The sequence below is a fragment of the Ambystoma mexicanum genome, chromosome 11, assembly GCF_040938575.1.
Source record: "Ambystoma mexicanum isolate Mex_15411 chromosome 11, UKY_AmexF1_1, whole genome shotgun sequence".
NCBI lineage: Eukaryota > Metazoa > Chordata > Amphibia > Caudata > Ambystomatidae > Ambystoma > Ambystoma mexicanum.
Window position 1 is genome coordinate 1,326,883,160 of NC_090934.1, and position 16,602 is coordinate 1,326,899,761.

At 44.9% G+C, this 16,602-nt stretch overlaps 1 protein-coding gene and 1 long non-coding RNA gene across 4 annotated transcripts in view; one reads left to right on the plus strand and one right to left on the minus strand.

The window, feature by feature from the left end:
- Positions 1-6,157, plus strand: part of LOC138504386 (uncharacterized) — a 150,775-nt gene extending 144,618 nt beyond the window's left edge. The window contains exon 3 of the long non-coding RNA XR_011279833.1: positions 6,047-6,157. This is a non-coding gene — a long non-coding RNA (uncharacterized lncRNA). The remainder of the gene's footprint in view (positions 1-6,046) is intronic.
- The window catches only part of MYO5C (myosin VC), a 1,282,854-nt gene that overhangs the window by 585,217 nt on the left and 681,035 nt on the right, over positions 1-16,602 (minus strand). For all 3 annotated transcript variants that reach the window (XM_069624842.1, XM_069624843.1, XM_069624844.1), the window contains one exon: positions 6,005-6,169. In XM_069624842.1, the coding sequence (XP_069480943.1) occupies positions 6,005-6,169 (165 nt within the window). The remainder of the gene's footprint in view (positions 1-6,004; positions 6,170-16,602) is intronic.

Here is a 16,602-nt window from a genome sequence, read left to right on the forward strand (position 1 = left end):
ACAATCATCTTAGACTATTAAGAGCGATAAAGCCCTACATTAGTGAAGAGAACTGTACAACAATAGCCAGAGCAATTATACTACTGCGGCTGGACTATGGAAACTCACTAATGCTTAGTGCAAATAAACAGTGCACCACAAAACTCCAACACATACAAAACAATGCCATCAGGATTATCAAGCAGAAACCCAAGACCGAACACATTAGTAATGACAGAAGGGAACTTCATTGGCTCAAAGTGGAAGACAAGGTATTGTTCAAGGCCATGACGCTGGTCCATAAATGCCTTTATGGGAAAGCCCCAGCATACCTCAAATCAAACATTTCCAGACATGTTCCAGGCCGCTCATTAAGATCTGAACACAGACGCCAAATCACAGGAGCTGCCCACAAACGATCCAACGGAATGGGCAAGGCCTTTCCCATATCCGCAGCTGTCAAATGGAATAGTCTGCCTGTAGATCTAAGACTAGAAACCAACCCTTTGTGCTTCAGAAAAAGCTGAAAACCCTCCTCTTCAAATAACTCCCAGAACTACACTACCGTCTTTATATTGTGCCGTCTCCATGTTAGTCTATTTGTTATCCGATGTGTCTTCATGTGACGCCCTGATGCCTGAGGGTGACCGGCACGATACAAATAAATAAATAAAAATAAATAAATTGCATGGCCATCGTGGGCCTCATTACGAGTCCGGTGGTAACTGTGCCGGAAAAACCGGCAGGCTACCGCCGAACCCGTATTACCATTCAGCCTCCGTGATTCCCAGAATCACTGGGGCATTCCGACCCCGGTGACCCGGGAATTCCGGAGGCGGAATTCTGTAAGTCCCCATCCCCATGGAGTCCTGGAGGATGGGGACAATGGAAACACTGGTTCCGTCTATGACGGAGTCAGTGTTTCCATTTGCGCCTCCAGGTGGGTGGCGTTACTCCTGCCAGGTCAGACCTGGCGGGAGTGACACCTCCCGCCTGCAGGACTCTGAATCAGCCTATCCGGAAAGAACGGTGACAGCGTTTTTACCGCCACCGTTCTTTCCGGACTGGCACGGTCGTAATGAGGCCCCATATCTTGTTGAGAATCCCGCAGTTGACCGCCCAATCCGTTTTGCCAGAATTATGGAACTCTTTTCCACATGGGTATTCCAGATTACCACTTCAGATTTCCAGACACGCAGATAGTTGAAGAAAGATACTTTTTCTAATTTTGCAGAGAATAGAGAAATGGTTGATATTGTACTGTGTTTTATCCTACTACAGCACAATTATTATTTTTTTTTAACATTAATACATAACCCCTTCTCGTCACATTGCGGTTTAAAAAATTCTAGCTGTGTTTGTAGCCCAGATGTTGTTATAGAGATTAAAATTGCATCATCAGCAAATAAAAGTATGCCTATTTTCTTTCCTCCAATTGATAGTGCTCCTGCGGCCAGGTTATTTATATCCTCCGCAAGGGAATTTATGTATAATGAGAAATAAAAAGGGGGCCTGCACGCACCCCTGTCTAACTCCCCTGCTCCACTGGGAAGTTTTGCGTATGGGTTCCCTTAAGACCAAACATTCTGTGGACACTATCGAAGGCTGTCTTCAGATCAATAAAAACAAAATATAGCGTATGGGCTCATAGAATCACAAATGTTTGTATTAATAACAATCTAATATCTTGGTTGACTGTTGATAAACCCTTTCTAAAACCAGACAGTACATCTACTAGGATATTAGAATCGATTGCCCACTCCTCCACATGATCCAATAACACTTTGCCTTAAATGTTGGCTTTAGAATCTATTTGTGAAATTGGTGAATAACTTGCTGGGTCGGAGTGGTTGCCCTTTTTAAAAATCAGAATTATGGTTTCACTTAGCCAGCTTTGAGGGAATCCAAGACCTGCATTAATATTATTAAACATTTTGGCTAAAAGGGGATCCATTTATTGTGTCTGATTTTGAACAACTCTCCCAGGATCTAGTCGGGGGTGGTTTTTTCCAGACTTTTGGCAATTCATAGCCAATGTTCCCTCTAAATATGTTTCTCTATGTGCAGAACTGGTTTGCTGTTTTGCACACATTATTTTCCATCGGCGCAACTGACTAACGAGTTAAGTCACTTTGTGATCTACCGTAGCAAATGAGAGCTTGGAAAGGCATTTTCTCTGCCCAGCTTCTGCAATTCTTTAAAAATCTTACAACACTTTTTCCAAACACACAGGCTAAAATAAAATATGCCATATTTGATAATACAGAAAACTCATTAGCCAGCCCAAGACTTCAACATCTGCCACTGTTCTTTGCAAACGTACTTCTGCGCAGCAAAAACATTTCAGTCTCATTACGAGTTTGGTGGTAAGTGGTAAAGTTGGCAGTAACAAATTACCGCCAACTTTACCACTGCGCCAAATTAAAATTTTCGGCCTGTAGTGGAGGATTTGCCTCCAGGAAAATCCTGGAAGTAAATCCTCCAACCCACTGCCCAAAAATTGGCAGAATCAGCAGCATTACTGCAGCAGGAATTCTGCAGCAGTAATTCTGCCAAAAAAGCCCCATTGAGTGCAATGGGCTCAATATGAAAGGGGAATTGCACTGCCACCACCCCTTTAATCCGGTGGAAATTCCACCAGACCAAGTGGTGATAACGGTAAATCATTTGGGCAGTATTCGGGTGGATTTACTGCCGAACCCATAATGAGGCCCTGTATGTTTCATGCCACTGGAAAATAACTTGTGTGTATTACAAAAAACAAATATCTCTTGTCATAACTAATGTGGCTGTCAAGACATTCCGACGGAATACATTTGCCGATGGATTAATGGCAATTAAAAGCAATGTGTCAAAAAACACGCTGAAAGGACTTCAAGGGCCACTTTAATGAAGTAGTTCAAGGGCCAGGAGAACGTGCTTCAAATAATTTGAGTAAGGATGATAATTGCATCATAACTACACCTCAGAATAGGATGATCAAAGATTCCTGTCCCTCTGCTTACTATCCACATTACATTCTCCTGTGAGTAGTGATAACAGCAGCCTTAAAGCTAAGAGACATATGCACCATCCATTTTTACTCCCTAAAAAAGGAAAATGTGCCTAACAAAAATGAGAAACAATTAACGTATTGCTTCAACCCACAAAGTTCCGCTGATATTTTTTTGAATTAGTGACCAGTAGAGTAGTGGAATAGGAAGGAACTCTAATAATAGTAATGCCCAATCTCAAGAGGAATTTTAATGGGAAAGATCCTCTTTTAATAAGCAGACAGTATCCCTATTGGCAAAGCTAATTACTTTTTTACTCCCATAAAAATAATTTGACTCCAATTAGGGAGCAACATCCGATTAGAGCCTTGTTTGTACCCCTGACATAGGAAGTGAAATGACAGGACTCATAATAAAGTGTATAGTTTTGCCCACCCTTCCGCACCACAGCCTAGAGAAAATTAAGCAAGAGCCTTACTGAGGTTTATTATGGAGCCATGTTGATGAAAATTCCACATATTTGCCTTTTGAGTTAATAGCATCAATTCATCAGAGATGCAACTGATTGAGTGCCTCTCCTGTAAATGTGGATCCCTCTCCTGTAATTCTTTGTGATCAGTTAAATAAGATGCAGAGAGATGTTAGAGACTATACACACATAAGACATGGTAACATTGAAAAGCCCTCAGCAGCTGAGCATAGAAAGAAAAAGACGGTGCTTTTGTCTAGATCGGTACTAGAATGTCCTATCCTTTGGAAAACAAGCAACACATTTCATTCAGTGTACTGCCGATACATCTGACATGGTTTTTTAAATGTGCTGCTTTGTTCACCACTCGCAAGGAGTGATGACCTGTGCTCTTCCACCTATATCCCCGGCCCCTGTGCTAGACTCCAATACTAGTTGATAGATTGTAAAAAGTGAGGGGTTGTAACAGTAAACACTCACTGGAATATTTGCATACCCACAATACTTTGCAAGCAAGGCATATTTAATGCCCCAACATATGAAGTGCATTTTAAGAATGTCACGACTCTGCATGTACAAAATTATTTTGCAGTGCATATAAGATTGTTTGCAACATACCCCACCCTTTTATCATTGTGTAGGATTACACAAGTGCTCAGTGAAACAGTTTGTGTATGGAAGCGAGTTACCATGAATGTGTGAAGGTCTATTCCCAAAGGAACTCTGAACGCTTGGAAACAATCCAGATTGTGCGAAAAGCATTCTCCTGTCTGAATATACGGTGCCTTGATACTATGGACGAGTAATCCCAGACATAGTCCATACCCATTATCCCTTGTAGGCTAAGTAAATGATATTGCAATGTTGCCCTCCACTTATAGGGTAATGTTAGTAATTCTAAAGTAGGAGACGCTAAGCATCACATTTGTCTTCTCAAACTCTTGAGAGAGAAAATGTATATTTGAGTTTTATGTGTTCACTTACAAGGGGGCCGCTTCAAAGCACCTGCGTGATATATGTACAAAGAAGAGTAAGTATGGGATAAGGTTACACATCCAAGTAGCCTGCTTACTTACAGTCAGTATCCGATATTTGAGGTTTTAGTTAAATTATATAGTATGGGTAAAGCTTTTGGTAAGGCACAATGAGTAACAGAAATTCTGGCGTGGGAGCGTTATTCATGTTACAACAAATATAAAACAAGTGGGTGCAGGTACATGTCTGCTAACCTTTCGCAGAGCCAAGGGAGGAAGAGTCAAGGTTATCCGGTAGTATCTTAATGTGTTCTCTGGAAGAAGTTAGAGTCATAAGGTAATAGTGTGCTAGACACAGGTTTAGGAGTCATGGGTGAGGAGGGAACGTTATTTGGTTAATGTGTGCAGGCATATCTTGGTTAGTTTCTTCTGTTCATGGAGCTAGTTTTTCATATTTGTTTTTAACCTCTCGTGTGCATTTTGCCGTTAGGCATTTTAGGTGTTTTTATGGTCACCCTTGCATAGTAGTGCAATGCAAATGAGCAGAATATCAAGACTAGTTTATTTTAAGAGAAAGACATTTTCAGGTAATTGCTGTGGCTTGTCGCTTATTAAATCTTTTTGAATAGGTGAGAATGTGTCTGTGTGTACTGCTAAAAATCTTCTGAGCGGCACCCTGAAGGAAGCAGGGCAAGCGCACATGCGCACAGCTTAGAGGGAGCATTGGCCTCAACTTCAAGTTCCAAAAAAGATAGTTGTCTCGTAAACCCAGGCGCACCCAGAGATTTGAAGATACATATAGACATTTGAGAGGCAGGGCTATTGTACTTATACCTGTGCTCAAAGTGGGTAAAGCAGACACTCTTGGATTGGTGGTGGTATGGGGGAGGAATCTATACATTCCCGGTCATCACAAACTGCCAGAATCTTTGTGTGTCTTTAGCCTTTACGATGGACATGAGCTGATTCCACTTACTTGCCAAATCCCTTTTCTTACTTTAGGCTAAAGTCTGTTTGTACAATGTTCTATGATACACATTCTCATCCCTTGGTTTCCCAGCTTTTAATGCTCTTAGAAGTCAGCTTTTGGCTGCCCTGCACTCTTGCACTCTTTATCGAACCATCCTCCCTTTTCCCTTGTAGCCCTATTGGGCAGAAACAGGGATTGAAGGCTCTGTTTCAGACTTATCATGAGAAATACAACTGATACAAATCCCTTCAAAAATAATTATAGATGTGCAATTGACCCCAAGTGTGATGTTTGAAATTTATGCAGAAACCTGATAATTTTGCACATTGCGATTCATGATGTACAGAAACGTATCTGTCATCTACTGCATTGTTTGAGTTCAGAATTCTTTTATCTTTTTGGTTACGATTAATAGGAAAGAATAATAAAAAGAGCTTATAAGGGTAATCGACTTTTGATTTTGACGTGTGTATTTAACAAAGTTTTAGAATATAAGTCAGGAATTATTAACTCATGGTGTTTGCTGCAAGCAAGCACTTCCCCGAGTGAGAAAGTATGCTGATAATTTGTAAAATATGATGCAAGCACAGGGACTAATAAAAGAAAACCCAAGTATAACCTGATCAGCCTCTTCCTTCTCTTTCTTCCCTTTCACTTCCAGTGTATTCTTCTGCGTGGCTGCTTTTTTAAGTTCAGCTTCAAGCTTGTGCAGTTTGTCGACATCATTGGAGTGAGTTGATGCCAAAGTGGTGAGTCGCTCCAACAATCCATGGTTTTCTTTACTCTGAAACAGAAAATAATTCACATTTTATACTTGTTGAATAATAATGTTAATTAAAATCCTCCCACCATTCATATACTTGTTTCGCTCTTCTGTGGTTACAAAATAAGACAAAAATAGAAGATTGCATGTCTGTGAAAGGATGTCAAGCAATTATAAACTTGCAAGCCATAGAGGAGTGGAGTAGGAATTCATGCACTGCACACCTTAAGTTGCTACATGTAACATAACATGGTTCAGCTGCATTTTACTGTGTTTCACCCACCAAATACAACACTGCTACCTTTCCCATTGGTAGGCTATTATCCTATCTTTTCATAAAAACCAAACAGCATTGGTAACCACATGAACCGTAACTTTACTATCTAAGCTAGCAGAGAATAAAACTGAATCAAGTTCCCCTTGTAATACTTTTTTTTATTTACTGTTATTATGACCCTTGTTTGGTAATCTCAATGAGTAAAAGGCAACAATCCCTTTAAAAAAGATATATTTTTTAAAAAAGTAGAAACCAGGTTACATTTTCGTGTATTATATAATTTTAACTCATAGTAGTGTACCCATACTGGTACAGCGTGCAAGATGTCAATACGTTGCTTGTGAGCTATGAATTAACTCTTTAAGTTGTGACGAACAATGACAAGAATGCCAAGAGGGAGCCCACCTGTATTGAGACACAAATGTATATTTGGTGCCATGAAATGTGATGTTGAATGAAAACGAAGTGCTAACTGCTGCCAAGAGAAATATCCGGTTTCTTAATTAAACAAACGTTTTGTACTCTGATGTAATGAGAACACAGCTGTGTTGTAGGAAGGTCAGTGGGAGCCCCGACATTCTAAATTCATTGAGTGACGCAAGGTGCTGGCTAAAATATACTCAAATTACCAAATGCATCTTCATAATTACCAAGCCTTATTACAGCTATAGCAGAGCATTAGAAATGATCAAATAATCATTGTAGTGCTCCCCAAGGACGGTAGAGACCCCACGGAGTGTTCCTCCTACCGCCCGATCTCCCTGCTGAATATTGATGTCAAGATCCTGGCCAAGGTCATCGGGAGCCGGGTGGAGGGGGTCCTACCGAAGCTGGTCCATGGGGACCAGGTGGGGTTTGTTAGGGGGAGACAGGGCTCGGACAACATTCGCAAGTCCATAGACCTGTTTCATTACGCCCAGGTGTCGGACCTAGATGCGAGCGTCCTCTCCCTGGACTCAGAAAAGGCATTCGACAGGGTCGAGTGGAGGTTTATGGAGCTCACTCTCCGGAAGATGGGCTTCGGGACCCACATTAGGGACTGGGTGGCCGCACTGTACAGGGCCCCTAGGGCCAGAGTCCAAGTGAATGGTAGACTGACGGCCCCACTCCCTCTATCGCGAGGAACAAGACAGGGATGCCCACTATCCCCATTGATTTATGTCCTAACTATGGAACCCCTGGCAATAGCAATCAGATCACACCCAGACATCAAGGGGATCAGGAGAGGCGATGTAGAATTCAAGCTCTCCCTGTTTGCAGATGACATTCTGGCCTATCTGGTGGACCCAAGATCCTCACTCCCACCTCTCCTGTCCCTGTTGTCCGCATTTGGGAGATTCTCAGGCCTAAAGATCAATACATCTAAATCAGTCCTCCTCCCTATGAGAACTCAGGACCCAGGACTAGACTCCCGGGACAGTCTGGGGGGAATAGCGGTGGGGAAGACCTCAATTCGATACCTGGGGATCCTCCTGACCAGGGACCTGCACAAACTCGCCCCTGCCAACTATGACCCTGTTATGTCACAGATCACCGCCGATTTAAGGAGATGGGGCTCCACGATCCTGTCCTGGTATGGCCGCATGACGGCAGTGAAGATGAATATACTCCCGCGCCTACTATACCTTTTCACCGCCCTCCCCGCCATCGTCCCCGACCAAACATTCAGGGTCCTCCAGAACGCGGTGCGCGAGTTTGTATGGCAGGGTAGGACCCCGAGAATCGCGAAGGCCGTTCTTACCCTACCTAGAGAGGAGGGGGGGTTCGGGCTCCCTGATTTTCACCTCTATTTCCGCGCCGCTCAATTGCGCGTCCTCTTGGAACACATGAGGGAAGGGATGGGCACATACTGGTCGTATCTGGAGGATATGGATGCGCACCCACTTAAGGTACGCGACCTCTTATGGGCCCCACCTAAATTCATCCCGAACAGACTCAAATCCCACCCAACACTGGGAGTTCTCTGGGCAATATGGAGGGAGGGCCCCCAAACGGCACACCTGACATCATGGCCGTCCCCGATGTCCTCCCTTTGGGGCCACCCATTTAGACTGGGAAACAAGGGGTTCCGTAATGCACAGTCCTGGTCGGACTCAGGGTTGGAATGGGCAGGACAATTGTTCAAAGAGGGAGATTTCCTACCATACGAGGATTTGCAGACCGCCCTCGGCCCGGAGACAATCTCCATATTCGAGTATCTCCGAGTGAAGGGTATCCTGTGCGATCAAGCATGGGGCCAGCGGCTAAAGAGGCAGATGACCCCCTTCGAGAAACTACTCGATACTGCAACCTCCAGGAAGGGGGCGGTATCTGCAATGTACAGAATCCTCAACACGGTTGACCTGGAGAAGAGGAGGGGGTTCCGCACTTTCTGGAACGAGCTGGCCGGGGAAGAAATATCTGAGGATTCCTGGTCGAGGATATTCAAAATAGCATTCCACGGGAACCTGTTCACTGCAGACATGGAGCACAATTTTAAAATTCTACAGGGGTGGCACAGAGATCCCATCAAACTGTCAAAAATGTTTACGGGAATTTCCCCCGCCTGCCCGAGGGGATGTGACCAACCAGGCACGAGGGGCCACATGTGGTGGCACTGTCCGAAAGCGCAAACATACTGGGAGAGGGTAAGGGGCTGGATCGCCGAAGTCACGGAGGAATCGCTTCCCCACAATCCCCTAACAATACTGCTGGGCCTCCCCCCAGAGGATACGGAGGTACGCAGATACCCGAGGATGTGGGAAACAATGCTGAGGGCCGGGAGGGTGGCATTGGCCCAGAAATGGAAGAGCAGGGGGATGCCCACAAAGGAGGATTGGACACACAAGGTTAAAAACATGTTCTTGATGGACAAACTAACAGCGATGATGAACAATGACATGAACTCCTTTCAGGCTAACTGGTACGGAGTACAGCAGATCTGGGGATGGGAGGTCCACTGAGGCTCGAGGAGGGAATGTGGATGGAAATGAGGACCCACGTCCCGGGGGAGAATGGACGACATGCAGCCTATCACGCAGTTGGAATTTTCTTGCTTTTTTTTCCCGAACTCCGGTCATACAAAGTTTGCAACGCATCTCCCTGCAAAGGGGGTTCTACTGGATCCAAGTTAATGGGGGGGAGGGTTTGTTTTTTCCTTTTTTCTTCCTTTTTCTTCTCTGGGGGGGCGGGGGGGGGGGCTCTTCCTCTTTGAGGGCTGATGACATGTTGAATCTATGGTAATGCTTCCAGCCTGTTTGTTATATTATGAAAATGTTAATAAAATAAAGTTTAAAAAAAAAAAAAAAAAGAAATGATCAAATAATACATACACGTAACCTTTAACAAATGGGGACTATTCTACTTCCCTGTAACATTTTCTGACCATTATGGGTAGTTTATGTTAGTGTGCAGGTTAAAATAAAGTTCACCCGGATCATAGCATATTTGTAGCAATATTTGTAGTATTGTATAAGCCACAAATATGTCTCAGTCGTAAATTATCCAGGTTCGATCAGCTAAAGTACCCCTTCACTATCTGGCATGTCCCAACTATTGAAGGCATAAACATATATTGTAAGCACTGTAAGAAACCTACGGGTCTTCTCCCATGTAGACCCAGAGAGTCTTCCATTCAGGTGGCCTGGGGAGGGCCATCGCTTTTGGATCCCGACCCAGGGGGTGGACAAGCGAGAGAGGATCACCTGGGTAGAGGAGGCCAGGGTTGCCCTCAGGAGAATACCCTAGGCCAGACGAAGTATTCTAAGGGGACGATAGCTGAAGAGGTCTCAGAAGCCTTTATGGGCTATGCAGGTCCTATTACCCCTAACCCCAGAGAGAGAGAGAGAGAGAGAGACAAAGCGACTAACCCAGAACAACCCAAGGGAAAGGGTAAAGCAAAGTAAAACAAATACATAAAGCCTCATCACGAGTTGGCCGTTAACGTTTAAATCAGCAGTAACGCTATTACCACTACTTCTAAAGGTCCCCCCAATGACGAATCTGGCAGCATTTGCCCCCAGCTCCAAGCTGGAGGTAAATGCACCAGAAAAATGGCAATGGCAATTTTCTGGCGCAATTACTGCGCGCTAATTGCGCCAAAAATTCTTCTTTGGGTCCAATGGACCCAATGGGGAATGGGGAATTACAGTTACCGCACAACCCTTGATCCGGCGCTAAAAGCGCCGCACCAGTTGGCGATAACGCTATTAATGCGGGCAGTAACCCAGTAGTAATGCCGCCGGTTTACCGCCCAACTTGTGATGAGGCCCATAATCTCAATCCCAAAGCTTCTTTTTTTTTCCCCAGTTCCGGGGTCACATAGCCAGATGGGTAGGATATGGAGTATGTTAATACAAAGAGAATCACCTTTTGTGTGCCCATCTAGGACCAGGGGATTCCCCCCACATCTTTTACCAATCACCTTGTAATAATACAGCGTTTATGGGGTATCTCAATCTCACCCCATTTCCCCTCCCCATTTCCGACAAATACTGAGATGAGGAAGAGACAACTAAGATCATTAAATACTACCCATAGGAAATAAGGGCACCCTACCCTAGAAAGAACTCGAGTTGTTCCAATAATAAAGTCAGGCAGGGTCAGGCATTTAATAGTGACCATTTACACCTGACTCCACTTGACTGTTTTTTTCACTATAAAACGTGTGGTTTCACAGAGATGGAGGAGCGAGCTGCAGAAGCAGTTTGGACCAGAGAAGCCACGAAGCTGGGAGTTGCAGGAAGGAAAGTCCAGAGGAGAGCGGCATGTTGCAAGGCTGGCCAAGTGTGCGATGAGGGCCGCAGCGTGGCTGGGGAGCTGTGTCTCCTTAGAGCCCGAGCGTGGCAGCTGGGGCCGTGCTGCCAGAGTCTGTGCAATTACTAGTTCCCTTGGGCCATGTGCTGGGCCCAAGTGTGTCTGGGGGCAGGTGGCAAGACTCTGACCTTGACCCAAAGCATCCCAGAGAGACAGTTCGCCAGCGCTATGATACCAGGTGAGTTTCGCATGACAGAGACGCTCGGGATCGTGAGGCTGGCTGGAGTGGGAAAAGGAGGAAAAAGCAAGATTAGTAAAACGGCATGAAGCAGAAAGCAAGCAGTAGAGTTTTAAGAAACAGAAAAGTAGAAAGAGACAAAGCGAGTGAAAGAAAGTGTCAGAAGAGAAACTGGTGCGCAAGAGCGACGTAGAAATAAAAGACAGAAAGCAAATAGGTTTGAAAGAAAAGGCAAGCAGCCCAGATGCAAAGTTAAAGAGGATAGAAGCAAAGCAAGAGGAAAGTGCAAGGGCGCACGAGAAAGTCAAAAGAGGGCTAGTGGCCGAAAGCAAAGTAAGGAAAAGGTGCGAGTAGGCACAGAGAAGGAAAGTGACAACTTAAAGGTGCAAGGACGCACGGCAAAGGAAAGAAAGGGTGAGTGTGCACGACCAAAGATAGAAGTGAGTGAAACAGAAGGGTGGAGAAGCACAGTAAAGCAGAAAGGTGCAAGAGGCCCAGAAGAGGTGTAGAGTGGAAAAGACCAGCGCATGTGCGAACCACAAGGTGAAAGGAATAAAAGGTAATGCAACATTGCACGACAAGCACCTGAAGAAAAAAAAGGATGCGCTCAGGAAAAGCAAAGAGTCTGGTGTGTTCGAAAAGCCTCCGATCCTAGCCCATGAGAGGATTTTATGTAATAAAAGCTGTAAATGAGGAAAAGGCCTTTCCTGACCAGCTGAATTTGTGTTTCAAACTACAGGGGCCTGAGCTTGGGGAAGGGCACGCTGAGATACCTAAAGGGAACTGTGATATATCTTGCTGTGTGTTGAAAGCTGGAAGAGGCCTGAGCTTGGGCAAGGGACCCCTAAGAGGCCCGGCTAAGTTGGAGAGACTTCTTGCTTTGCTTCATAGTGTTGAAAGCACTGAAGCATTGGGACGGGTTCCCCGAGTAGCTTCAGAAGGAACGGTGACACATTTCTTTTGTGGTGTTTGAAGCTTAAATAAGTTGCAGCTTGGGGAAGGGAATCCAAAGGAACTCAAGGACACTGAAGGTATTTGAATTCACTGAAATGACCATGTGGCGAAAACCTTGCAGGCAACCCTGTTTGATTGAACTCATTTTTGGTGAGCTTAAAACCACATCTGGCAAGAAGGCCACCGGAAACCAACCCTGGTTTCCTATTTTACTGTTCAACCACTACTTTTCATTCTTGACCAAATAAACCCGTTCACATTTTTGCATAAAGTGAGGACAAGCATAGGTTTATACACAGACAGACTTTTAATTTGAGCTTTCAGACATCCACGGCCCTTAGAAGCATCATTTCAGGGAAACATCCCTTTAGAGTTAAGATTAGTTAGATATTACACCAACCATTAAACTTTAAATAAAGATTTTGAAATCTTACTTTCTGAATCTGTGGGCCTCATTACAATGTTGCCGGTCCGGAAACAAGGGTGCCGGTAAGCTCACCAGCACCCTTGTTTCCAGACCGGCAAACTACGAGTCTGCCTGCTGTGGCCGCTGTGCCGAATGGTCTGACCCTGCCAGGCGCAGCAGCCACAGATGCATATTCTTCTCGGGAGCACCGGCACTGTTGCTAATAGTGCCGGTGTTCCCGTGTCCCCACTCCCATAGAGTCCTGTATGACTCTATGGGAATGGGGATTAACAAATATACCGGCGCCTGACTTCCCAGCCGACGGACACGTAATGAGCCGGTGGCACCGGGAGGTCAGGCCACATAGGAAGTAGCAGATGAGTCAGTGATGATTGAAGAGAGGATTATATAGTCTAAGTCCTAACGTACAACTCCCAATGGGGTCCTGAGAGAAAGGAGGACAAACAAAAGGATACAATGATACATGGCATGCAGGCTTGTAGAGGTGACAGCCACAAAGCGTGAAAGGCGGTGAAGAGGCAGATAGTAAAAGGGCACAGGAGTCAAAGACGAAAATGCCTCAGTGGCAATGTGAATATGTGTTGCAATAATTACTCTGTGTTGTCAAATGACATGGGGAATGAGAGCCGACTTGATCAGCGGACTCTCTGAGTCCATCAGTCCAAAGCAGGGGTAGAGAAAAGATCCTAGGCCAAGAGGGATATTTGGGGGCACAGAGCACCAGCATCAAAGGGCTACATCTGCCTCAACCAGAGTAGCACAAGGGGTGCTCAGAGGGTATGCAGTGATAAAATTGCGGCAAAAATGTCGCCTGTACAAAAAATTGCGGTGTGGTTTGACCAGTTAAAGGTGTACCCCATTACACCATTTAAGGGGAGCAAGCGTTGTGGGGGTACCCCACATCCCCCTTAAATGATATAATGGGTTCAGGGATTGCGGGGTTGTCACCCGCATCCTTTACATGGATTGCGGCGGCATTTTGTGTCCACAGGCATTTTTGCTGCAATTGTAACACATGGAACCGCTCGGAGGACATCTTTAGATAGTCGTGTAAGGACAAAAGGGGGGCAGGGTAAATGAAGGGAAATGGTAGGTGAATTAATAGGTACAAGATGGTGCCCTAGTGGGCCTATCGGCTCAACAGAATGTGGTGCAGCCTAAGTGGACAATTACACCTTTGTCAGCGATTAAATTAAATCAAGATAAACACCAGGGAAGGTGGTCTCTAAACATAATATAGACCACGGTGGAAGACAAGCTGTCAAAGTGAAGTAGCCCACAAAAAGTACTTGCATGCCAAGTGGTCTAGACAGGAGGTGCATGTGTAACGGACTGCTGATGAAGAAAGGGATTTCTCCAGGTGGCAAACCTCATAGAAAGGAGATTCAAAGAAGGGATAGAGAAGGGTGGAAAGTTAGAACAAAATAATTGAGTCCAAATGTGCAGAGATAAAAGAACAGGACAAATGGAAGGGAAGCCCCAGTGGGCCTAGTAGTTCTGTGGCTGGGCGGCCCAGAGAGGGAGAGGTGAAAGGCAGAAGCAAGGGAGAAGCAAAGTAAGGAAATTTCATCTGAGCGAGAGAAGGTGTGAGCAGTAAATTCAGAGTTTGAGGAAGATATGCAGTTCATTGTTTTGGTCATGCCCAAAGGGTGCCTTCGTGTTCAGTTGCATGATTAGACTAGATCCACTTTATCTTTATTTAAGAAGTAAGTCTCTCCTTGTCTTTGTTTCGAAAAGGGTCAGGCACATGGTCAATCGCAAAGAATTTCAAAACTCAATTGTTTCCATGGTGTGTTTGAGGAAAATGTTTAACAATTTCATAGCTTAAATCAGTATTTCTGCTTTATGCATGTAATAGTAGTATAGTATTCAGCGTGCTTTTGCAGCTGCTGATGTAAAAGGAAGCTCAAGAACATACACAACAAAGGTGGTCTTCCGGGCAATACAATGCAGGATTCTGTTTCTTCTTAGTGAATCGGTCTACATATCCCCTACTGTTAACTCCCGCTCTGCAGAATTTGCTTCTAGAACATTTGGAATTTCTCTTGTCAGGAGTAAAAGCAATGGTGACCTGGATACATTTAAGAGATATGCTCTTCCTATAGGTGATGTGAGCATGGTGATCAAGTTGTGCTCTGAGGTTCTCATGAGCAGCAAGGATACTCCAGTCTTTATGCTTTATTCCTTTCCATTCATCATCAAAGGTCATGATAAATGTCAGTGGTTTTGGGTGGGGAATTATACATGGCATTCTCAGCCCTGGACATCAGGTGATCTAGAACCTGGTGCGTATGATAGTTCTGGTGAATGCATCCTCAGTTACATTTGCAGGGTGGCTTCTGGCCTGGAATTTCTGGGTAGATTTTGTAATATTTTTCAGAAATTAATAATCAAACAGTTTCTCTTGATGCATGTCATTTCTCCTTGTGGAATACGCCATTCCTTTTTGGTAGGATATTTGCTCGTGGCATGGAGTATGTTGTGAAGAATCCTATGGGTCCCTCACTAAAACACTGCCTAAAGTCTCCTCCCAGATGGCCAGGGGAAGGCATGCACTTCATGATCCCAACCCTGGGAGTGGTGTAATGCAGGAGGATCACCTGGGAGGAGACAGGGGGCAGGCTGGTAAGGAGATTCCGTGGGATGAGACACAGTATTCCCTGAAATGATTCTTCCCAATGTACCTAAACAGGTCATGGCTTGTTGCCATGTTAATGTCTCTAAACCGTATATCAAATCTAGGGTTGTGAACCCTAAGGTTATAAAATCAGTGCAAACTATACCAAAAGAAAGGTCCTTTTTGGTTTCACAAACTAAATATCTTCCTCAATCCTAAGGATACTATGGAAATGTTGTCTTCACTAAACAATGGTCCTCTATAATACCTCATTCTCATAGCCCCTCTGTTAAAAGCCTTAAGAGAGTTATATCTACCCTTACAAATGATTCAGAAGCGGAAAAAGCTAACTTTGTTGAAAGAGACTACAAGTCCCAGAATCCTAGATGTCCTGAGACGAGTAAGAGGGCTGAAGAGGCATGCAGATGTAGCAGTCAGGCAATTAAGCCTAGAAGCCATTGCAGTAGTCGGGCAGTTAAGGATAATAGCCCACACCTGAAGACCATTGTTGCTGTGAGGCATAAAAGGTCAACTCAGGAAAAGGTGAGTAGAAGAAGCGGAGACCAGAGCTGGAAGGCTGGCTGTATAGTGGTAGCAGAGAAGAAACACAAGGCTAGCAAATCACAAACCAGTGGAAGAAGAGAGGGGATGCCAGAATGTCAAGACAGCACATTTCACCTGCAAGTCCTGTTCTCCCAAAACCTGACATGCAGAGGCTGTGCAGCGGAAGACATGCAGGAGACTAGATTTTCCACATGTGAGCCCAATTGCTGTGATTGCAGAGCCATGGAAGTGCAGCAGACTAAGGCCAGAAGCAAGTGGCAAGCCGAGGGTCTCAGGAGGAAAAGGAACTCCCAAGTTAAGTGACCAGACTGGAGACACTCGTGTTGGAGAAGGATGTGGGGGTGTCACGACCTTTATCCAAAACCCCCCATGGCCAGCCCATGGGCCAGCAGGGGCCTTGGATCGGGTCTCTAACAAACTCAGGCATTCTTTGCTGAAGCCCTCTTGGGGCCAGTCCTGGCGCCGTTGGCGCCAGGCTCATACATCGTGAGGACTTGTTTGTTTGTTTGTTTGTTTATTATTTATAGCGCGCACCAAACCCGAGGGTAACCGGGCGCGTTGTTCAAGGATACTTTAAACTTTACAGGTTACGCATGCTTACAAATGGTGGTTATACATAGTAGAAATTACATAATGCAGGACA